The sequence below is a fragment of the Zophobas morio genome, unplaced genomic scaffold (genome assembly GCF_036711695.1).
Source record: "Zophobas morio isolate AGI-343-1 ecotype UQ-CSIRO unplaced genomic scaffold, CSIRO_AGI_Zmor_V1 ptg000023l, whole genome shotgun sequence".
Taxonomy (NCBI): Eukaryota; Metazoa; Arthropoda; class Insecta; order Coleoptera; family Tenebrionidae; genus Zophobas; species Zophobas morio.
Genome location: NW_026972128.1, coordinates 11,375,453 through 11,401,733, shown reverse-complemented (window position 1 = coordinate 11,401,733; position 26,281 = coordinate 11,375,453). Strand labels below are relative to the sequence as shown.

At 31.8% G+C, this 26,281-nt stretch overlaps 1 protein-coding gene across 4 annotated transcripts in view; it reads left to right on the top strand.

Moving 5' to 3' along the window:
* The window catches only part of Trpm (Transient receptor potential cation channel, subfamily M), a 111,975-nt gene that overhangs the window by 1,403 nt on the left and 84,291 nt on the right, over positions 1-26,281 (top strand). For all 4 annotated transcript variants that reach the window (XM_064062450.1, XM_064062446.1, XM_064062449.1 and 1 more), the window contains exons 2-5: positions 3,354-3,456; positions 6,505-6,540; positions 18,571-18,648; positions 20,236-20,318. In XM_064062450.1, the coding sequence (XP_063918520.1) occupies positions 3,427-3,456; positions 6,505-6,540; positions 18,571-18,648; positions 20,236-20,318 (227 nt within the window). In that variant the 5' untranslated portion in view covers positions 3,354-3,426. The remainder of the gene's footprint in view (positions 1-3,353; positions 3,457-6,504; positions 6,541-18,570; positions 18,649-20,235; positions 20,319-26,281) is intronic.

Below are 26,281 nucleotides of genomic sequence, written 5' to 3'. Positions count from 1 at the left end.
GACAATGAAAATGTCAGTTTTGCAATGCTGATAGGAACATAAGAATCTCTAATCTCCAGAATTTATTATAAAGTTTAAATATTTAAGCACGGTTTTCTTACGACGAACAATTGTATGTCAAAGATTTAGAACCTCTCATCCATATTTGAGCAGAACTTTATTAATTAATTGATTAATATATTTAAATCAACCCTAGATCACATGAATTAATCTTAATGCTAATAAAGCAAATTCTGTAGTCTTTACACCTTCTCGTTGATTTGTGTAAAGCAATTAAATGTTTTTTAATTGAGAAGTGTACCCATATCGAGATATGTTCCTGACTCAGAGTTATTTGTATTGTTTTCATAAAAATGAATAAACAATCTGTCTTTTAACAAAAGTAATTGCGAACATGTTAATTAATACCTGCTCATTTTGAAACGAAAATGTTGCCTCACCTAGCGAAAAGACCACGAGCCGCTACTGAAAGCCATGGTTTTTGTGTGCAATGAACTTTATAAATACAGGAGCAAATGTTCTGCGTATAAACAAAAAATTCAATTTGAGCTTGACATTTAAGTGACCCTTCTGTAATATACCTCCGAATTCAAACATTTGTGTTTATAAATGTCATTCAGTGAAAATGAAGCGAAATTTGCACCATATTTCATCATGTCCAAAAAAAATTGACATTTGTGTATTATTTGTAAGCTATACTTAGAGATGAAGGTTTAGCTTTAGCCACAATCTACTTTGTCACCACCTGTCATTCTATTTTGACACTTGAATGTATTGGTTAAAGGTTCAAAATTTTGACAAATAAGTATAGGCTATTGTTGCGAACCCACTTTGTCGCTTAGTTTTTCTAACAAAATTGTTCAAAGGCCTGATTTTGTAATATTAATATGAAGTAAAAAGACTTCAAGCAAAAAATCTAATACAATACTTGTGCTCGGCTTTATTAAAGCACTTCGCGTCGTGACTCAAAATTAAAACCTCGCCTTTAGAATGCAACCTACTGCACTCAACAGAAATAGCTACTGTAAGAAATTGAACGAGAAAAATTGCAACTAATTTTACGTCAAGTTTTTGGGAACATATTTAAACATTTTTGTTGATCCAAAAGTTTCGTATTTTTTTACAGTAACCCGTTTGCAATATTACTTATTTAAAAGCTCTTTCAACACTAACGTAACATTTTCAGTGGTGAAACAATGCTTTGCAAACAATGTAACTACGTTGAACTACACAGTTGATAAAAAACTAGAAGGAATTTAATGAAAAGCCACGATTATGTCGAGCTGTTTTTGTAACGTCGAGACTAACTTCATCAACATTTTTTCATTTAGCGACATTAATTTTTTATTTGTGTATTAAAGGAGTGTACAGACTCGACATCGCCTTGTCGCTTTGTGACTTGCGAAATGATTATGTTTTGCTGTTAAAAATGTTAACGACATCATAACTTTGAGGGTGGCAGGTGAAAATTCATGTCAGAATATAGAATGGGAGGTGTGCGGCCGATTTTATAAAATTTCTGATTAAATTTTTCCATTTAAGTTTGTTATTGTTCGGATTGAACAAAATTTCTTTTATTTGAAACAATATGTGATTAATTTTAGGGATTCGATATTTATTCGGGCCGAAGGTGCGGTAGAACCCGGTAACCGTAGCCAATTTGTTTTTGTCAGTTATTGCCGAATCTTCTTTAATCATTCGGTGCTCAATAACACTATAAGCTACACTATTTTAGTTTAGTATAGTTTAGTTTTGTCGAGATAATGCCAACGTGGTTGGTGAAACGCGTCGATTTTTTTGTGTATTTCGGTGTTGTGGGGAATAAACGTTGTACCGTTCGTTAATTCTAAAATCTGCACCAAAAATTTAAAACACAATCTAAATGTTTGCTAAGCTAGGAAATCCATAGGGGCTCAACACTGCACGATGTTGCTTTTGGACGACTAGTGCTGTTTACCAGTGCCGTATAAAACGATTAAGAGGGAAAATGAAAATATTTGCACGGACAATGCTTTTTATTTTGCTTGAAATAATTTGAATACGTGTACGTTTATTTAACAAAAAGACTGTTGAGTACTTTGTGTGTAGTGTGTGTTTTTTGTTTAAGCGCACGTTGCAGCTAAGATTAAATGTTTAACAAAAATACTTACACAGTTTTATAGGTGGTATTTGCACCATACAAAATATTGCTTTGTGTATGAATATATTCATAATGTGAATTTGTGAAATAATAGGTTTACTTTTTGCGTGCAGTCTAGTGGCCGCTGTTCAAACGTATACTTAATAAAAATTTATTAAACATGAACTGAGGTGTTTTAAGTTGATTTTTATTTCGAAGTGGAACGCCGTTTTTATTTTTTAAACGTCTGAAAAGTTTGTATAAAACGATTATTTTATATCGTCTTTTCTGAGCGTATATTACGTTATACATTGTTTTTGAACTTTACAGTGTTAGTACTGTTCCCAAGCGTAATTTTTACTGCTTGCGCAAGTTCTGATATCTACCCTAATTTAATATTTGTTAACTTTGAGTGCTGCAGTGAGTGTTCCAAAATAATACTTGAGTCAACATCTTTTAAATGAGAAATGATATCAATAAATTTGTAAATTAATTGTTTATTATAAAAAACAAATTTGTAATGTACTAATTTGTTTTTTTTTCCAAAAATGTAGATGTCCAAGGCAAAAAATAAGGGCAGATTAATAAACAAGTACAAAAGGATGTTATTTTATAATACTGAAGTAGTACAAAATTTGGTAATGATGGCATCAAGTTGTTCGTGGAGATGATGAGATAAATTTTGGTTATTGTTTTACCATTTACATCATATTCCTAAAACACACCTAAAATTTCACAACAGTCAGTTTAGTGTTAAAAAATCAGCATCCCAATTTATAGTTTGTCCAAGAAACTTGACTTGATTTATAGATGAATTGTCGTGCAGAGACGAGAGAAGTTCTGTCTAAATAAATTTAAACCATTTTTTTTTTATTTCATGTAGTTATTTAGATAAGATAATTCAAAAAATTAATATCTTAATCGGTTTATTTTATCAATTATGTCAGAAACCGTTATTCAGTTTTCCTGAAATCCTACGAACACAATTATGTTCTGTTTAACGTTTCGTAGTACACCCCATGATTAATACTTAGTTTGAACACCGCAAAGGGCAAGGATTTCAAAAATTATTAAAGATATCTGTATTGAATTGTGCTGTGCTGCAGCCGTGAGGGAAGTTCAGTGATAGTAATAGGCGGCTGGTTAATCCAGTTACACTAGACGCTCAGTTGTATATTAATCTCAGTCTAGCTGATTTATTGTCATTTGTTTTGACTTGTTATATCTGTTCCAGAACCACAATTTTGGAGTGGTTTGGGAAACAATGGTAGAAACAGTGTTGTCTAGTGAAATCACGCGCAGCCAGCATGAGGAAGTCCAAATCGCACGCCAAAACGGTAAGTCGTTGATGTTTACGTTGTGTGGCATTAATATTTTAATCATTTAAATCACTCACTTTCGCCCCATATTATACCCTCGTCAACTCGTAATAAAATATTAAATAGAGTTAAAATTTGGGTTGTTAAACCTCCAAGCATCGTGTGTTTGTTCATAGATATTAAAATTTAATTGAAATGAAATGGACACTTTTTAGCACAGTAATATTGATTTAGATGTTGCCAAACCGCCGTTATTTTTAATTATTCGAATTCATTTTCTAAACAAAATCGCCAGAGCTTTTATCTATTTAATTAATTTTTTTCACAGAATATTCGCCAGCTATATAAAACGTGGAACATTCATTTTCAATAATCGACGAGGCGTGTGTCCAAATAGTTGTTTCGTTCTTGTAATTTTCAGGCGATATTGCTGCCGGCTTCGCTGTAATTAGAACAGTTTTGTCGAGTTTTAGTGTTAATGGTTTCGTTTAAAGAAATTAACAACTGCGGAATGGGTCCGTTACAGATGCTACAAATTTTTGTACAAGGAATGCTGAAATCTTTTCTATTCATTGCGTGCAACAATTTTGCACTGAAATGTCGCTGATAATTTTGAAGCTAGCGACATCATAAGTAATAAACTAATAATATTGAGGAATTTAACAAAGTAACAATAAATAAAAAATTACTTCACACGCTATTTTACTGGATATTGTTTAATATAAATTCTCTGTTAATTAATTCCATTTAAATAACAATGGGTGCAATAAAATTTTACTGTTTTTGTGCATGTTCGTGTTTTTAAAAATGAACATTATAAATGGCATGTATGTAACCCTAAAACATCCTATCTATAGGTGTTTGCATTTTCCCCTGATATTTGTCACACGTGGTTGATAATTTTGAAGATGTGGCAACAATGTTCAGTACTCGCATGATTTTTGTTCTTTTAAAAACGATGTTGCATTTGTGTATTTTCATCTTCAGTCCAGCGAGTAAAATATGTGCTGCTTCGCGAGTTTCGTTGTTTCAAAAATGTTTTTCTTTTATAACTGAAAATTTAATCAAGAAATGTCCAATGGAATAGATTGAAAATAGGTTTTGAAGGTTTTCAGAAAAATACTTTCAGTTATCTGGTAAGGTTAGATTAGGTTAGATTACAATTGATGACGTCACATAAAAATCACATTTTAAAGCAGCTAATTTCATAAAAGCCAACAGAAAATATTTTAAGTTCAAATTATTTGTAATTTAAATATGGCGATATTAGTGTGACCATAAAAAATCTTCCTTCTCAATTCTCTAATCTCATAATGTGGGTGATTTGCCGGATTTTATCGACGTGCCATCAAAATTGGCAACAGCTGTACTGAACAGCTGAAATTTTGGGCCGTAGATTTTACATTTCACAGTAGTGCTGCAAACTGAAACAGAGAATTACGCAAATACGTTCAGTATTTTTGCTAAAATCATTTTAAAAATCAAAATAAAATGTCTTTAAAGAATTATGATGAATCTGGAGTTTTTATAAAAGCCAATTACGAACTTTTAAATCCAGAGAGTTATCGTGCCATTAAAAATATTTAACGTTGTTATATCGTCCATAGAACAACAGATTCAGCCTGTTTAATCAGCCGAAAATGAGACTTTTGTTGAGCTGCTTTTGTTGTTTTTCAAGTACAGTTTTTCGTTTGGTACGTGACTTTATTATCACTCTGTATAATGCTTAATAAACCGACGGGACCGCATACCGAATCTTCCGCAAGGGAAATACTTTTTTTATTATAATATATGAATATGTATGAAGTGCTGAACCAATTTTAAAAACACCGAACATATTGTTTTAACAAGTCAACCATAATTAACCAGATTTTAAGTAAATTAAGTTGTTGTCATGACCAGTACACTATAACTACTTTGTCGATGTAATTGCTAACATTTGTTTTATTCTTATACATTATACGATAAAATTTTATCCTAATTTTTATTTATGAAAGTGAAAAAATGTCTTTAGTGGATTAGAATTACATGTATCTATCAGAATGGATATTCATGTATAAAATGGACTAACTATGGGCGTGTGGGACTGAAAATGAACTAATATACCAAGTTTAATCGTATGTAATTCCCTTCAGGGTCTGCTTACCACTCAAATGCAAATTCATGTATTGTATTGCTAGTTATGTGTACAATTATCCCTATTGATTCTCAGCACAACACGTGCCTTGATAACTAGAGAATGCGCGATTCCGGTTTTGAACAAATCAATTTTGATTAGAAGTTTGTGATTGGAAATTCGATAATTTTCTTTCTCAAAGATGGAAGCAGGCCAACAAAACAGTGCCAATGCTTGTTTTAACGGAGCGGACATCCGCCATAAAAAACATAAAAACCCTAACCAAACATGATAAGGTATCAATTTTACTTAGATTTTTATTTATTTCTTAACTTTGATGCAATATATAGTTGTTCTATTCGCACGGTGTCCTCATTATATTAGGTTTTGTAAAAAATTGACTGAACTCAATCAAACTTTTCTCTCAGCCAAGATCGTCCTGTCCCAACGAATACAAATCTTCGTTCAATTTTCACGCCCTTAAATTCACCATTTAGTGAAATTTAACTTCAGTAAAATTTTCAATTTGACGGCTCCGGAAAGATCAACCAGACCAGCAGAGCACACACAGCAACGTATAGTCCGTCACATCAAATACACCGTGCTCTTGAACCTTATTTTAACTCATACTCGTATTTACATTTATAACTCATATTTACAACTATTCCACGAATGTAGCTTTTGGGCTTGTTTCATTTAAAACCGTCTGGTGTACGAAATTAAATTTAGTACAAATTTACAACGTAAGGAACTTCGAATTTCTGGTAATTTAAACGTATTCGATGATATTTTCATTGGCAATCTTCAAGATGCTCAAATATATTCTAAAAATATCATGATTTTAATTTTATATTGTTTTCATCGTCATGTAATTAGATTTCAGAGGGCGTAGATAATCATTAAACTTAACCCACTAAAAAGCATGTTACTGATGTTGTGTGAATTTTCAGCAATCTTATTCTTATCTGGATAAACCGAGAGCAAAAGTAAGTTCGATGTGGCTTTTGTACCTGCATGATTGTTTCATTTTACGTGCACAATACTGTTTTGGACATGAATTTATTTCTTATTCCAGTTTTATGCAGCATGTTTACAATTTTTGTTTGCTTTTTACACATGTTAACATTGTTAACCAAGGGTTTAAAAATATTGATGATCCGAAATTTTTTAGATAATATTATTCTTTGGTAATGATTTAAAATTGTCTGTTTATGGTACAAAATGTCGTCAGACTTGATCATGTTTTTCTAGTCTTTGCAAGTTTAGAAGGTATCTAGTGATGAAAGCTACAGGATTGTTTGGAAATTTTTGCTATTAATCGCTAGTGTTAAATTTAAATTTGATTATTAATCGATAGGAGATAAGTCTCCACTATTATTTTTAATTATAAATAGCTACCGATAGTCGACTTTTAATAACAAAATGTAACTAAATACTAGTAAATACTTATCTATCCACAGTGCTGTCGAAATATTGATCTCGGTTAGTTATTAAAAATACTAGTTGGCACTATCGAATCAATTAAATTATTTATTGTAGGTGTTAAATCGAAGGTGTCACTCGGTGAAAATGCTGTCGTTGATTATTTTCTAAAACTTGAATTTATTGTGCAGCGAAAGAAGCTTCTGTCTATGGGAATACGGACGCTTTTCGGTCAACACCGTTTTAACTTCCGGATTATTGTGTGGTTGACAGGTGCAGTGGTGCACCCAAAACAATTTTCCAATCTCGGTCTTAGAAAAAAGATCGTAAAGAAGTCAAATTGCTTTGCCAATCCTATTTACACAGTTCCTCTACAGGTGGAAGTAGTCTGGGAATCCCACTCGCACACGGCTTTTTCCAAGCTAAATCGTCGCATAAGATTTTCCAGACCTTTAGAAATTTTCAACTTTTACCCATTTTTCGACAATCAGTGCTTGTTTTTTTTGCAGAAGGTGGAGTGAGGATTAAATTAGTGAGTTTTGTCTGTACGATAACAATCAGAGATATTTCATAGCCAAAAATTGTAAATATTTTGTTTCACATTTAGGTAGATTATGTAGATAATATTATAAATTGCCTGTATAATTTAAATAATATTTACGCAGAATGACTGCCAGGTTTATCAGTTGGGTGACATTTAACAATAGAGAAAAATGTACATTTTAAACTAATTTGTGTAATATACTTAGTTAGGACGGTTAACAACAAAGTTCACTTTCTACCATGGTGACTCTCGTAATGTTGGTTCCTATTTTCCTCCTTACCCAAATAAACTCAGAAATTATTAATCAGTGTTCAGTGTTTCACAACGGGAAGTAAACATATTTTCCGTTTCAGTAATATTCAATAACATAAAATCGACATCGAATGGTCTTAAAAAAGAAATTGATTAACTTTAATATTGCGAAATGGCGTGAGAATTATAATTAGATACAACTCATTTTATGTAAAGCATCATAAGAACGCTTCTGTTCTAAAGTATAAAGAAAGTTTACGTTATAAACATAAAAGTTTTTCATTCATTTTATACTTACATAAAACCACGTAGATAAAAGCCCAACTTTTTAAATTGTTATATATTATTTGTTTTTTAAAGTGTCGATAGTTATTCGATATCTTAATTGTAATGTAATTTTTGTCTTGTTGTATATGTTTCCCCCTATTTAATTTTGTTTATATTTTTGTTATATAATTGATTCACTTAAATTGATTGTCATGTAAGTGAATTATTTGATAGACAACCACGCAGGTGATTGTTATTATAAAAGTCACAGGTCATTCCAGTACCGAATTAAATGACTTGACTTCCCCAACTGACAGCTTTCCCAGATCTTTTTACTAATTCATTAAGTATTGTTTGTGAAATGGAAGATGAAAAACGAAGTAAGAAATTGCAAACCTACGAGTCAATAGAAAGTTCTTCTATGTCTGAACTATTAGTTCTCATAAAAGTTAATCTTCATAGTGCAGAATAACTTACGGAAACAACATAAAAGCCTTTGGCCGAAAACTAATCAAATAGTACAACTTGATACATTTCGGCAATTTTTTGTAGCTTCCGTGTTGTATACAAATATAGCATCTTGATTATAGACATATATGTTTTATGTTGTGTTTTGGGGTGTACCCATAGACCCACTCACTCCATTTCTCAGCCCACACATTGCGGGTTAAATCAGAATGCTCCGATCCCCGGTCTTAGACTTCAACTTAATCGAGGGCTTCGTAAATAACGTTGACTACTCTTATCCAGTCGGTAAATCCGATCACATATTAATAGGAACCGAACTGAAATCTCCATTGTATCCTATACCCATTCACAACGCTTCTGAAATTAACTGTTTGGGAAGTCGTTAGAGACCTAGACTGAGGGCCCTATTATTTAATAATTTATCAATCACTGATGGTGATCTACTTTAAAGAACTTCACACGGAATTGTCTCCAAGCATTCGTCTTTAGTTACATTTATCAGGCCCTATATTAACGAGGAAATAGTGTAATTTAAGCGGTAACGAAATTTATTTAGAGCTTTTAAAAGTTCTAGCATTGAGCTCATAGAACTTTCATTACTAAGTCTATTTTTAGGGAAAGTAGAATAAAATCTGAAGAGCAAATTGTTTATAAAAAAAATCCGAATGAGATTACCAGACCCAGTCACAATCGATACCTTTGAACTGTAAATTATAGCTGATACTGTTGTCGACACGTCTTCAGCACTTCTGCCTGTCTTGAAACATTTTGATATAATTCTCTGAGATCATCGTTTTCGATAAATTGAATAAGTCAAGAGACGGAAAATTCTCTGATGCTGATAATATAGTGTGATGGTTTTGTTTGAAAAAGTATGCAGTGTTACTGATTACTCTCATCCCTAAAACATAAAGGTCGTCGTAGTAAAGGTCGTTGCTTTAAACTCGTAAAGGAAAAATTTCATGCGACCAAGTTTTGTCACCAACGGTTGCGGAATTCGGTGTCGATGATGCTGTCCAAAGCGAAGCAGTTGCAGGATTCAAAGCGAGATTTGACGCACATCGTGTAAAAACATAAACATAAAACTTCCACAAATTAAGTACGTAAATTAATTTCAGCATCCTTATTAACGGCGTGGGAATAGCATGTTCTAGAACTCTTCCCGAACGCCTTATTTAATAATAATAAGAATAATAATTAATCACTTCTGGAAACTTAATAGTATTTTTTAATCATGCTCAGTTTGCGTGCATTTAGAAACAGTATGTTAAAATAGATAATATATAATTTCCTAAGTGGAAGGAAATTATCAAATAATCTCTAACCGTCAAACACGAATGCTTGCTGAAATCACTTGTAGGTTCGTAGTAGTATGGGATGTTAAATTTTTAGAAATTAGAAAATCAAGAATGTTTTTCTAATAATATATTTTTCAATCAACCTATGAATGTCTGGTTATTACAGAGAGTCTTTGCAGTAACAGATTAGGCTCTCATTTTGTTTATTCTTCTCACTTTTCAAGCTAAAATTGAAATAATATTGCTTTTAAAGCGAACGGTGCGTTATTACCAGTGGTGTGCTATCGACGTTGGAGTTTCTGCTTTTAAAATTTTCAAATAATACAGGATCAGGTGATTAAATTCCAGTGCTGTGACTCGCTTAAAAACATTGAAATGCAATTTCAACGAAAGTGCACAGTTAATGAAGAGAGCTCTAGGGTGTATATATTAAAATTGTTTTGATAAAGTGATCCAAGACATTGGAATGAAACCATACTACTGTTTTGTCTAAAACATGACAATGTTAGAGTACAACATACATATACAATGTTTTCCATTATTTTAAAATAACTACTTTTTAATTTTTTTCAGAGACGTTATAAAATGTATGATACTTACTAGTTTGTTCTTTTTTGAAAGGAATACTCTCTGATACAATCGCATGAAACTTATAACATAACAGATTTAATAATTCAAAATTATTGACTGAAGAAATTTTAATTGCAGAAGTATATTTAAAATGATATTCTTTGCTGTAGTAAAAGTAAGTTTAGACGGCTACTAGAAAACTTTGTTACTTAATGAATATAAATTTCGCGATTTAGGATGTGGAAGTCTAAATTTGCTCTGTTCCATTTCTGAAAGGAGGACTTTGAGTTAAATTAAGCACTTACTTAAAAATTATTGTTGTAAGGATGCTCAATGGCTTTTCAGTTCATTTTTACGGGTATTTTTTTTATCCTTGATCATCATTCTTTCCACGTCGCGTTTAGTTCCAGTTAGTGCGAATAAAATAGAACTTGGTTTTGTATAACTAGTCGTAGAGCCATAAAGTGGCATTAATTTTGTAACAAGCTAAGTGTGACCGAAGAAGATTCAGTTAATTTCACTATTCACTATAAGAAAAATATCTGTAATCAACTTTATAAACCTCTTACATTTACTGACATCTGGGATACATTGAACTACTAGGTTAATAATAAACGTCTTGGCAGCTGCTTGATCTATTATGATGAGAGATAAACATCGTCGCGTGCAGTTTAACATAACAGATCAATTGACTCGGCTGACACTCGCAATTAATCGTTTCCCTTGTTCATATTTGCGTTAGTTGTGTTGATTTTGAGGATTTATTCCACATGGTATCTAACTATTTGTAGAATCCGGCAGTTAATCCACAGTACAACACAATGTGTGATAACGTCAAAAGAAATGTAAAATTCCCAACTTAAACACTTAACTATGAACGATTCGTTTAGTGTTGCAACGGCGATGATAGTGTTTGGTAAAAATGACGTTGACAAAAAGTGATATTTTGCAACTATCTCAACGACTGAGTGGTAGTTTGCAAGATCTCAATTTGCTGCGAAGGAAAAAAAAGAACAAAGATGAGGTAGGGCTTAAATTTTTAATGAGTGATTATCGTAAATTTCCCCTTTGTTCGCTTTATTCATATACAAATGGAATTAATTGCGGCCAACTACCCTCGTTTTTCAATTCGTTTTGTTTTCATACAGCCAGTCGGCCGGGAAAACCGGCGTTATCATTCTTTTGCAGTCTCTCGTGTGTAACCAAAGTCCCATACCTTCAAGGGTCAAATGCAACGTTGCATTTTCATCAACATGGTTATTACATTCAACATTGAAAGTTTGCAGGGTAAATTTTCAGGATAATAAAATTCCTGGAACATTTATTTCTCTGCACCATGATATTGCGCAATTTTGATAATTATAGGACACACTGTTTTGACTGAACGATTAAATTACTTGAGAATGGCTACCTGTGTAGCAGATAAACTGAACTTTAGGAAAAGTAAAATCAACTTTGCAAACTTTCTATAATTTTTACTGAATTTCATTCTACGACTACTACGAATAAATTTCTATTAGTGAACTGCATCTTCGGAAGTTACATCATTCTTGGCTAGTGCTAGTGATGTCTGGCCCTATATACTTATAATGTAATTGGAAATTATTAATCCTTTCGTAAAAATTGTTATGTCATTTTATCGCAAACAATTAACTTTACTTCACAACGCATCTAAATAAATCGGCTGTATATAATGCGTCTATATAAATAGGTATGTTTTTTAGATATCTAAATATTTAAAGCGAAATGGTTGTTTTCAGAGGCGAAAAGGTCGGTGTGAATAAATCACACATTTGTTTTAGTGCAGTTGTTTCTTGTTCAGCAACAAAGATCGTCTAAAATTTATTTCAAGACAAATGGTCTTCAAGAATTTCAAAAAGTCATTCCTGATTATATTTCTCTTCTGTAAGTTTTGTTGTGTGATAGTTTACCAGTAATTTCATTTTTCACGCACTTATTGTTGAAGAACTATGGTATTTCCGTTCATAATTGTCGCATTCAGTTAAAACTTTCCACATTTTTTGTAAAGTCCTTCCCAGTATAATTTTCTTTGATAATATGGTAATTTACTACTACTGATAAGTTAATCAATTTCATTATGCTAGAAGTATGACTAATACTAATAATAGTTATTTAAAAGTTAAAAAACAGTACGCCGAAAAATTCGCCTGGGAATTTAACCTAAGTAACATTCTTAGGAAAAGTCACTTTTTGAAGTACACCATTTACAGCAATAGTGCACATTTCAAGTACTGAAAAAGGGCTAGGTTACGTTCTCAAAACTTCATTTGCTGTTTTTCCGTGTCATAACAAGTTTCGTTCTGGGCCATTCATTGAATAGTTGTTATGGTAAGTCAAGAAACACCACCAGTGGCGTGTATAACAATTTATATTTAATTTCCAATCATTTTTTCTAGACATTGCTACCACTTAGGAACTTGAACTCTACACAGCGCAATAAATTTTATTGTGAGCTATTCCCCATTTTTTTATTGCGCACATTTTGAAATCATCCTGTCTAGCCTATGTTTGGGATATAAACTTTATAGAACTTCCCTAATTTTTCCAGTGTATAAACTTAAATCCGTTACTCCCAGTTAGCGAAATGAGGTTGATTTGATTGTGTCGTTGAGTGCACACTTCATTAAATTAAATTTAATGATTCTGTGGTAACTACTGTTCGTAGATGCCGATCCGCAGTGAACTGTATAAGCTCGACATTCGATGAATTTATGGGGATAGTGTATCTGTCTTCTGTAGCATTTATATACCACTATAACTTGCGAGACGTTGTGGCTTCCTAACGATTATTTTCCCCTTGAGGACACGAGTGCGTTTATTGTTATGTTTAAGACCTACTCGTCTGAAAAAGTCAGGGACTCAGATTTTCCTCTGGGTAAAACAGCTTTAACTGACCCATGATGTATAGTTATAATGCGGTACAATTTACTATCAGATATTTAATTTTTTCGAAAACTAGGTCAGATTCAGTCTTGACGGTCGTTTCAGTCAAGGCTGTCTTTTTCAGGCTGTTGTTGATAGATTGCTCAATTAGCTTTATTCAGTACCTTCAGCTCCAAAGTAATAAATAAGCTGTGCATAAACACTAAAATGTTAAATGCTAGAGATGCTTCCTTGATTAAGTTTCTAGTTTCTAGAAGTTTTAATTACTATGTGCAGGCGCGGATACAGGATTTCGTTCAGGGGGGGGCAATTTTTGTGCAATTTTACCTATCTACCAGAAATTCGTTCTAAACAAAAAATATTATAAAATTTTAGCTAGTATACTTTTTTTCACATAACATGGGTGACATTTGGTTCTTTTGATTACACGTATAGTGTATAGTAGAACCTCGATAATCCTAATTAAATGGGAAAAAGTTGTGTTCTGATTAACGATTTGTTCGGATCAGCCATTTTCCCAAAAATCTGAAAGGGAATTGAATAACAACTTCATACACAACTGAAAACAAACTTCAAGAAATAAACCTAAATTTTATTAAACAAAAATTAAAGAACAAGCAACAATGGATAATAGATACATTCTAAAAAAATATTACTCCGTGACCATAAATACGCTATCTTTTGGAATAAACACCCCGGGATCTATACCCTGAAAATTTTCAGAATTTTTAGATGAATTTTTCAAAAATGAAATTTTCCGTTATGTATTCGTATTACCTCCATTATGCAAATTTCGACCCATTCTCGACGATTTTCGAAATTTAACTAAATATATTTTCTTGTAGATTTTGGACCTCAGAAGTCACTTCTGGCTTCATTTCTTCGATAACTTAAACCATTTTTCCAGAATCGTTGAAATATCGCAATTTTTAAAAATTTCGAAAAATTCGAATTTCACAGCGAATTTTCCGAAAATATTGCTCCGTTACTATAAACATGGTATATTTTTGGAATCAGCACGTCGGGATATATATCTCTGAATTTTTTCAGAATGTTTAGGAAATTTTTTCGAAAATGAAATTTTTCTCGTGCAAATTTCGACCCATTTTCAACGATTTTCGAAATTTAACGAAATACTTTCTCTTGTAGATTTCGGGTCTCCGATAACTTCATCCGTTTTTCCAGAATTAGTTAATTAATTCAGTGCTTTGAAATATCGCAATTTTTAAAAATTTCAAAATATTCCATACAACATATGCAGAAAGATCTTGCATCATTTTTGGAAGTAGATCAAGTTCAGATCGGATTGCAGAGTTTTTGTTCGGATTAAAGAGGCATCGACTTCAAATAGCCTCTGTTCGGATTACTGGATGTTGAGACAATCGTGAGTTTGGATTATAGAGGTTGTACTGTATTTACAAAATGAAATATGATTTCAAAATTTTGAAATTGGTCAAAATAAAGTACCTCGGTCGTGTGTCAGGGGGGGGCAATTGCACCCATTGCCCCCCCCCTGGATCCGCGCCTGACTATGTGCGGAAATGTAATTATTAGGTTAATGAAAAACTTCGCAACTTACGGGCATTCGTATTGTTCCCTTTACCTATAGCACGCTTTCAGGTGTTGGCGTAAGTGGTCGCAACGTCCTCGTTCTTCGTAAGAACGCCTTTGTCTGGTATAATTACGTTAAAAATTAATTAAAAAATACGTGTAGCTGAGGGTAAAGTAATCTCCATACAACGGAGTGATTAATGAAAAAAAATCACTTTTAATTTATTGGTAAACTTTTCTCTTTGGAATGAATTTAAGAGATACGGTAGAGATGGATGAAAATGAATTTTAAATTAAACACAATAAAATGTCACTGTTGAAAATACAGATTATCTTTATGCTTTTATCCTCTCGCCAATAATTAATTTCTGGGTTAAACTTTACATTAAATTTAGGATCTAGTGTCAGCAGTTGGTTGGTTAGATTTCAAGTGGAAGTTAAAAGTAGAGTTATTCAGACGTGTATATTGCGTAAGATTTTTTGGCAATATTGGGGAACTTCTATACGTCTTTTCATTTTATTCCATTTTTTGCTTAAATTGAACTGAGGATCAAATATATTATTTGCTACGGACAAGGGACGATAAAGATAAGTTGCTTTCAATTTTCAGCTGATAGAATACTTTGTCGTGTTGCCTTTCAACGAAAATCGTTTTCAGTAGCAATATCACATTTCAAAACAATGACACGTACATTTTATATTTCTGAAAAGTTTTAAAATTCTCTGATGAAAACTTTTCATACCACTAGCGGCAATAAAGATGAAATTTGTAAAGTTGTCGAAAATTAGTAGTAGTAGATATGTAGTAGATTTAGTTGTAGTTGTAGCACGTAAGTACATATATTGTATTATACCGTGCAGTCGAGAAAACATTTTAATTGATAGACGGCTGCTTCTGACACGCTGCAGTTGGTATTATTGATTTCAACTGACATGCTAACCCCAAAATAGGTTTTTGCGAATCCACCATTTTGATAAACAACGAGCCTACCGACTAAGTCGAAAAAAGAAAATAAACTTTAAGTCAAGCTAAGTTTATTTAAAGAATATGTTCAAAATGTCGGTCTTTTAATCTTTGAATTATTTTCCTATGTCTTCAAGTGCACTGTGCACTGGTTTAAATTGTAATACAATTTCAATTCGCATAGTTTTTCCGAATACTTGAAGAATGGACAGATAAATAAATTACGAACAATAAAAACCCAAAGGGGCTAAATTCACCTCTGACAGTTTATAAACCAAAAGTGCAATAGTTTATAATTAAATGTCTCGTTTTGATTGAGTGTCTATTTGTTAAATTAAATCAGATATTGGAGGATTTTTCTATTTTTATAATTTTTTCTGTTCATATCTAACGTTGTTAATCCAGTTTTTCAAGTTTTTAAAATTAAGCGTTTTAAATGAATTTAGTTCAACAGTTCGGTGGTACTTATGTGCATGTATTTTGCTGCAAAACTACTTTTTTTTTTCCTTTAATAGATCTTATTTAATTTTTATATATCTACTTAATTTAAGAATTTAGAATTTGTTACTTCTTTGTTTTTACTTAAACCCTAGAAACTAGTCATACAATAACTTCCTAGAATGATAACAAATTGAAGTAGTACCTCTTTCTGCAACAAAACTACTTGTATTTACTTCAGATGTAGATAATCCTTCAAATTCATCTTTAGTCTATTCTAGTTGACTCAAACCTCATCGATGGATCTCATCAAAACATAAAAACGTACTCTTCAAACATCTTTTGCATGTAGTAAATTTTTAATTAAGATATGCTGTTTGTTCGCCTGAGATATCTACAGCCTTAGTAATTTTAGACATTTCATTTAGCGAAGTTCGAAAGCAATGCAACATAGTTTTTAAATTTTGCATTAGTAAAATTTTCTTTTACCATTAACATATTCATAGGAATTTTTACCGCACTTGTTTCCATACGGTAAAATATGTGAACTGGTTTTGTTTCAGCAGCTGCCTACAGAAAACCACTTGACGCCTAATCTTTTATGGACATCAAAGAACCATGAGAACCAGGATCTTACAATTTTGAATATATGTACTCCTGTAGTTTTATATTTTTATTTCGCAAACCGTCTTTCCGCCAAACAGGCCATTTTCGAATCTCGGACAACTGTTTTCTAAAATATCATTTCTAAGTTTCTTAGGATAATTTTTTCATATTTTTTGTTCTTATTATATTTGACTATTTACAATTTTGGTATTTTTTGTCTTCTTAATATTGATATGAATAAGTTTGTTATTTAAAAAACTTTTAATGATGCCAGAATTTTATCAAAATTTTGAAATTTACGAGTAACATGTGGATTGTTCAACCTGGCCCAGTTTTTGTGCTAAGTTCATTCGTCAATTGTCTATCGAATTTATTCCATGTTTTGGATATCCTGTATAAATCAATAAGTTATTGCATTAGCTTAACTAGATGTGATACAAAAAATGTTTTTTCGTATCTTAACCCATTCAAGGGTTGATTAAAATTGTTCCATGGATAATGCTAGTGATAAAAATCAGTCTGATCGTTTGATAATGTAATTTTTGTTTTCTATGTACAAAAACTAAAACGAATTAATAGGTCACAGCAATTATGGATAACCGATTATTGCCTAATGGACAGAATGGAGCTCTCGCCTTGCACAAAATATATGCACGACTAATAATGTTGTTTACAATCTAAGGTAAATCTTTGAACAATCCAGTTTGGTTTAGATTGTTCAAGACTGGCCTTAGAGTGGAATTGATGCGGCTAACTATATATTAATTATATTCTATAACAGCACTGTTTGTGTGCATCTTGCTGTGAATATAATATCTACTTGTGTGAATAAATTTCATCCACAGATATCTCCACCGCTGATTTTTTTTTAATAACAGTAAAAAGTATTTTTTGTTGTAATTCCGAATGTTATATAATGTAAGGATCATTATCAAACTAATAAAACTTTTTAGAGTGTCACCAGATGATTTTTGACGTGATTGACTAGATTTTTTACATATTCTTATATAGATGATTTTAAATGCACCACATACTGCACTTCTGCTCGGTTCGTTTTTTTCTAAATTTATCTGCCAGATTTACTTTATCAAAGAAACGTTAGCATGTACAATAAGTGCTTCAAAGGATAATCTGTTTTCGACAAATGTATATTAATTTAAATTCAATTACTAAATGAGAAATTTACTCCTTAGGCGGTTCAATTACAGTCGGATTCACACAAATTGATCATTTTATACGCAAATGAAAACCTGTTGTTGTATTTTTGAGTAAATATTTACGTAGACATGATAAAGATTAAAACATTGTTAATGTAATTAGAGTCGTTACAAAGCAGGTTACACAGTGGAAGATTTAACAATAACGATAAAGGGTTTTGTTCGGGTTTTGATAGAAACTTTGGCAAACTGTGGATCCGAAACGTATGGTGTCCTCGAAAGTCCTCCCTTATTTAACCCTGACCGAAGGATCATCGTAACACCTTATCAACAGTATTTCACGTAATCTCGTTACCCAACTAATCCTTAAACTCTGTGTACTGAATTCAGAAAATTATAACTCACTTTTAATAACTGATGTTTTAACGATAAAACAAATGACAGCTTCTTAAAGGTTACAACAGGAAAGTTCACGCAAAGGTTCGTGTTGACTTTATTTCTAACTTTTTTAACCAGCAATAACATAGTCAAATTTCTTGTAGTGGCTCTAACTATTTTTCTATAATTATTTACAGCATCGACGCGGAATATTAGACTCGTTAGTGAGTTCTTTATCAACCTTTTTATGGCCAGTGGCAAGCCCATTTTCCCCAGTAAGTTTATATGTATCGCTCTATCGGGAACCGATACAATAACGCTTTTATGGTCTGTATACCAAAATTGTATTTCTAACATTGCATGGTAGTCGTGATATTTCCAGCGAATGTTTTAAATAAATATTATTATTATATTTTAGTTCTATATTGTAATATTTGCTTTTTAGAAAAATAATAATCGTTAAAGTAAATGATTGTAACTAAGCAATTATTTATTTTTGTTCAAATAACTAAAAATTTCACTTTACTTGTTTTCAGCACCAAGCTTACTGTTGTGTTGTGAATTTGTTGACACTAATTTCTTATAGAAATTATTAAGTTTTATTTTTACTAATTAACATATCGTATAATTAATAATGAAGCGAATATGTGACAAGCACGCAACACTACGATTTAACTAAATTTGAACACAGGGACCGCCATGAAATGGGTGAAGTGGATAACTCACACTATAATTTATTATTAGAAAAATGTGGCATAATCTCGCAACAAATATGACGTTTGTTATCACAAAATGATGTTTATCAAGTACTTCTGTGACAGTTTGGTAACGCTGAGAACAAAGTTTTTACTATTTAGAAATTGTTTTTTATATTTTGATGATTTTGGACACTGGTGAGTTCGAATCTGAAAGTTTTTTATCTATCAGATATTTTTTTGTTGCGAATTCATGGTGGGTACTGGTTGTGTATTATTGTCATTATTTGTACTTTTTTATTGTTACATTATTTTGGTTACTTTTTAACTTTAGATTAGAAATTATATTTGTAAACATCGAGAAATCGTGTTATTTATAAAAAAATTAATGTATACCTTGCGAGATTATGTTATTAAATTATTAATTTTGAAGTTGTGTCAAAAATTTAGGGCTTACTAAACTGTAGATTGTAGATTAGGAAACAAGGTAGTTTTAAATTTACCCTTTGTCACTGCACATAATTCCTACTTAGTGTAGATAAATGCTTTTCATTAGTAAGATTTCTAAGTTTTCCTTCTATTCGGTTTAAAACATTCTGACAAACTTATTTTTGACACGATTCTAAAATATTGGCTTAGTGAAGTCAAATTATAGATATGCGTGAATTTTTCACAAACGAGATTTTTTAGCGAGAATTTGTTGAGTTAAACTCAAACCATGTCTCACCTAATGTGCACAATGTGAATTTTTACTAAAAGGTCTAAATCACTTTTTGCGTAGGTAATAAAAAAATCATCAAAGCAGTTGAAACTTTAATGCATAAAAATTATATTATTGAACCCGATTACCGTATTATAGGTACCCCAAAATCTGAAGCTGTAAATAAAATATTGGTATAGGTAAATTTGCTTACAAGCTAATTGTATTAAATAAATACGAAAATCTGATTTAATAATAGTCCTGGTCTCGTGTCTCAGGAAATGGATTTTTTTAGTACATATTTTGCACCTATAAATTGTTTGATCCTTTTTGTTTTAGGAAGTGCTTACCCCAGAACACACAATTAGCGGCACACTCAACATAAAGTTCTATTATAAAAAACTTAATCTTTGCACTAAAGTTTATATCTTGTATAGTTTATAGTTATTTAATACCTTGTTTTACAGGCTCCTGCGCGGAGTTGGATCGAAGCAACCTTCCACAAGAGGGAATGTGCGAGGTTCATAGCGCACACCAAAGATGAACAAAAGTAAGTTTTTTTTTAATTTATTCTATTTTTCCTACAATTGTTTCGCATGAAATTATTTATTGCTTGTGTAACAAGTCGCGTGGAATATAAATTTCACACTTGGATGAAGTGTGATAAAAAGTGCGTTTACTGTAAAATCTTGAATACCTTTTACCATAAATGGGTATAATTATTTGCTTTTGCAGCGAAACACTTGCAAAAGTTTCGCGTATTAATTTATTTCGTTCAATTTGGCAACAACGGAAATAAAAAATAATTTTGAAAAATATAATAGACTTCTATGTTTCAAGTTAGTTAAACTCGAAAAAATCTTGTCCTTTATTCACTGTTGCTATAAGTTAACATTCACAAGTTTGTTTGTTGTTTATGTTACATGTTTCATATAAACATTAACTGGTATAAAGGTTTTGCATCCTTTTATTCTATAAATTTTAATAGACGAGAAAAACCATCTACATAATAAAATATGATGTGGGATAATGTAATGTTCACAAGAATTAATTTAACAGTCTGGAAATTTCTGAAATTACTTAGAAATTTTTATAAAATCTCAAACTAGCGCAATAAAACTAAAGAAATTTTTAGTTTTTGTAAAATGTTTTTTCTAATTTAGCCTACCTTTATTTCTTATGGTTTCGATATCAAAAGGAGAAAAGATGGAACTGGAAGAAATATGCCACTACGACAACGATATGATGTTCCTAAATCAGTTTTTGTAAATTTTTCACTTCATATCTTATATACAATAGGTGATTAAATTTATGAAACACCTTCTATATTTTGGGATGAATCTGAGACGATTATACCTAACATATCAACTCATAAAAAAGGTTTGAAAAACGATTGATGAAAAATACAAAAAAAGTGAGTTCTTCGATTTTCCCAACGAAATATCATTTCCGAAAATTAATAAAAAAATTATGGTAACCGCCGTTCTATGTAATTTTTGTTCAAATTTCGTTCCGGTTTATGTCGGTGTGCGAAGCTCGGCAGTGCTTTTCGTATTCACTGTTTTTCCTCTTTTATAAGCTGCTTAAATTTGAGTCGGTGTGAGAGGAAACCGAGTCTGCAGTATTATCCAAACTAACTCCACCCTCAAATCCTGCGTAAATATTTTAATTTACTGCTTACATAAATGAAACTTTTGTCGATTGTTTTTTTGACAGTGCAGGTAGAATCGACATTCGGCGATAATTTTACATTTTTAGTAACGCTACTGGTATCCTTTTTGTGCTTTTTTTTTTGTTCAAAAGCTTCTGCATTGTAACAACCAATTACGATATTGACTGTATCATGACATTATTCTATTCTGCAACTGCAATCACGAATTATGTCATTAGTCATTTCATTATTCATTGCGCCATGACACATATCGAACGCACTTAAAATGATGGTAGTGATTCCCTGTTGAATAAAGTACAACAAGTTAATTTTCCAAACAAGCAATTAGTGTGAATATTTTTACTTTTTATGTTTATTTTTTGTCACATGTACATCATATATTCTTTTTTCTAACTCGAATGTAACTTAACCGTCAACATTTGCAAAATTTCGGCTTCGAATATAGATTTCAAGTGGTTCAATTATCGACTATCTGACCTCTTTTTTCTAAATTACTGCCGGCAGCTTTTCATCATTGTGCGTATTCGTTTGAAGTGTTTAAAAAGCTGTTCAAAATTAATCGTTACGTTTATTAAGACGAATATTTCGAATAATTAGAAGATCAGCGGGAATTAATGTGAAATGAGGAGAAAAATGATGTTCGAGGAGTTGTGGTGAAACAGGAGCTTACAGGATATCCTGGCTCCGAAACATCCGAAGATAAGACGGTTTTCGTATTTTTTAGACGTTCTTTTTTGTGTTAATGTCAGCCACCAGCTCGAAATAGTTTTCATTAAGATTATCGATTCAGATGCGGATTAGAGTTTGTACGGAGTTAGCTGCGCTAGTTTTTTTAGGTTTCTGCATTTCCTTCCACATTACATTTCTGTGTGTAATTTTCATTACCTTAAGCATGTTTTTACTAAAGCCTCAGAAATAATTTTAACTACATATCAAGTAAGTAAGAACCACATTTAATAAATTAGCATCATATATACTCGTATGTGGATAACTTTCTGCACCATTTAATGTGCACTGTAAATATTTATTGATTCACATGTCTAATGTTATACGATATTATTTGCTCCAGCGAATGTTTCATGTGTGCGCGAAATCAGTGATCTGAATACACGCACAATATCCAATTTGAAGGGGGCAGCAAATGAGATTTAGTAATGATTTAACACTATTAAATTGTACTCCTAATATGTATGTGAATTTCGATAAATTTGCATAGAAATAATATAACTAAATATTTTAAAAATGAAAATATGGTTCCTGTTTTGACAGAGTGAATATTGACCAAACTATTCATTGGGCTGTTGAAGCACTCAGCATTAATTCATTGTTAATTTATTCTTCACGGGTGAAAATACGCAAACAATTTACAGATTTATGACGTCCTTGGATTGTTTAGGACTTACCTAATATTCTGTGAAGAGGGTTGATGTACAATTATCCTAAGAGATTCATGAAGATAAAATAAGTTGTTTATAACGGTAAATCAACAAAAAACATCTAAAATTTACTAGAGATTCGAACTTCTAATTGCATTTAAATAGTTGCTTTTTTATATTATTATGTTCTTTAGAAATAATTAAAACAAAGTAGGACAGAATAATAAATAAAGGAAAACGGAAGGTACAAATTCATAATCACACACTGGTAGCTGTTGTTATGTTCTTTGCTCCACAAATTTGTAATTTGTGGTAAACAACTATATCGACAGGATATTTTTAAATTTCAATTCGCGACTGGTTCGTGGAGAAGCTTTCCGTTAATTTTGCTGATATTACCGCCAACCGTGTTTGTTAGATACTCGCGATAAACAGTCGTTTTTCACAATTAAAACTTTAATGTGACTAAAGTTTTGGGTCTGCTGTTTCTGTTTTGACTGTTCATGTTACACATACATGAGACCATGTGACACACGACAATGTTGCCAATGCTACTTAATATTTAAAATAACTAAGTAGATGCAAGGTCTAGACGTATGCTGCAAACGTAGGATAGATTTATGCAACTGAAGTTGCTTTTATATTCATAGCTTTCCCAAGCAATTTTTAGTAACTGAAATACGATAACACTAGGAATGAAATATTAATTCTACATTATTCATGTGACACAAACTGGAATTAATATTAACGTAGAGATTGGACACCACTATAAGGAAAATTAACAAGTCATGAATATTTGCCATACTCACCCTTGTTCGTATTTCACAAGCCTGTTTTTCTTATCATGTCTCAAGGTGGATTGTGAACTTTTTTCATTCTGCATAAAACGTCTATCTATTATTTCCACCTTTTGATCTTTTATTAATACTCCAACTTTTACGATCACACCAAACCAAGAATTATTCACGGCTGTCGGTTTCACCTGTTGTGCAGCAAGGATTCCATCCATTTTGCGAGAACTTATAAAAATACGTCACGTAATTTGATTTGTCGTTATCTCCAGGACACGAACACCCACAGCCAGGGTTTAAAGTGAAAGCTCTCGCGTTGGCTTTTTATTACGCGTTTTGAAAGCACCCATCATGTGGATCCGTTCGCCAACACTTTTTTGTGTGCGTGTGTGTGTAGAGGTTGATTGGATTTAGAACTTAAAAAAAAATTAATTGGCTTAAATTTACGTTTGCGAGAATTTTTTCCGTTTATACTGATTGCTGCATGGAGATTTAATTGCACCAAAAATGATCATCCATTTCATACGGTTATTTTTCATGGACTGTAGCACGTTTGGGAAATAGGCGACCTGTTCGTGGCATTTTGCCGGATGTAAATTAATGAGTTCGTAAATAATTACTGACTATAAGCTTTACTTTTAACTAATCGATGGCTAAGATTTAAACGTGTCAGTGGTTTACTGCGAGTGTAGATGGATAAACAAGAGTTTAAAAAATTAAGTTCGTAAATTGAGCGAATCAGTATTGGATTGTCGGTTTCAGACATGGAGAGATAACAGATAACTCTAATAAAGGTTACGAATAACTGTATGTTTTTTTCTGTTTTGTGTATGCAGTGCAAAAAAAGTGCTATAGGAAGAATTTTATTTTCAGCTGATTAGATTATACACAATCATTAGAAATATAGCTATGATGAAAGTAGAGTAGCCATACTACTTTACGTTAAACGCTATGTTACGATAAATATGTGACTATCTTACTTTATTTCATTTGAATAAAAAGTGACCGAAAGTAATTAACGTTATCGTATGTTTAATGGGCGTTGGACGAAAACTACCTAACATAAAGAAATAATTATTGTTGGCAAAAGAAAAAAGTTTCGAGTTCGGACTCAAATGGTATTATCTAAATCTAAAACACCGAGTTCTAGTAACTACAGAAAAAGAGAACTGATAAATAACTAATGTAATCGTAGGTATATTTATGAGATATGTATGTGAGATTGTTAATGCCAGAGTATATTAGTGGTAGAATTTATAGTTCCAGTACGCTTTATCCGTAAAAAAGCAAAAATTCGAAATTTTAGTGAGACACGGATTTAGTGATTACAATACCTGATTTATTTCCCTTCTAAAAAGTTGCTGAAATAATCTCAAAAAATTGGTATTTAGACAGAACTTTCCATGTCCGTGAAATAAGGTACATTCAAACAAATACAGCTTCTTCGAAAAAAAAAAGATATGTATGGACTATTAAAGTACAGCACAAAAAAATGTATAGGGGTCAAAACACATTTATAGACTGTCATTTAATTTCTCACACTGTTATTCTTATTATCTACAGTTTCCGACAAAAAATTTCAAACATCACTTTTCTGTCATGTCAAAAATTTTAATGTAGTCTATGCTTTATTGTCATTATTTCGGACAGCTGGAATGTCAAACTTTCAAAATACCTAAACATCTAAAGGTTGCTTTACACTATCTGACGACTGAATGACATTGACGTCTGAAATTTTTTGGCGGCAACTGTATATATTTTTTAATGTAATAAATAAAAGTTCGCAAAATCAAATTTTATAATTTTTCAAAGAATGGACATTTGTTAGAATGTACTTCAGGGCGAGGAAAGTCCGGTCAGGTCAGGTCGACCAATTTTTGATTCTTACAAAAACGAAATTTTTGATAAAATTCGTACAATAATGACTACTGGTTGTTATGGTTATTGTCATAAAAAAAAATAAAAGGTGGATTTCAGTCACCATCGTTACTAAGAAATCAGAAAGTTAGCCTACGAGTTAATTGCGTGCCGTGTTTGCCAATTTTACTTTTATAAAATTACGTTTTTTTTTTGGTAATCTACATCATAAAGAATGTTTTATTATTTTTTTGGGACTCTCGCAACCCCCGTACTTAACGTACTGAAAAGTTAATCCGCCATTTCCCAGGCACCCGGTATATATAATGGAGCTAATTTTATGTATACGAAAAAGTGGGTCTTTCGTTTCCGTGTGTCTGCTGGTTATCTATCAACTGTCTGTTGGCGATTGTGCTAGACAAGTAATTGGTGAAACTCATGAAAATTCCAAATGTATTTTAGGAATAATGGTTTTTAAGTAAATCTTGTTTAAAATCTGCAAAATAACATGCTTCTTTACCGATGGATTTTTAATCCATCGTTAATTTTAATTTTACGTTTGTTGGTTTGTGGAAAAACATCAAAATTGCACAAAAAAATTTTACACTTTTTCTGGATCGTCTTGAAAATAAAATGACTTTTGTATACCTAAGGGATTTACATTAACTGCCGCAACGAAATATTTTAAGAGCTGTGAGGTGAAATGGTTTGAGTTTATCTTTTTTTTGGTAAATTGTCCAGGGAAAGGCAAAACAAGAACTACGCGTTTTTTTGTGAGCTTCCCCCTACAACTCACATTTTAATATTACATTTTAAC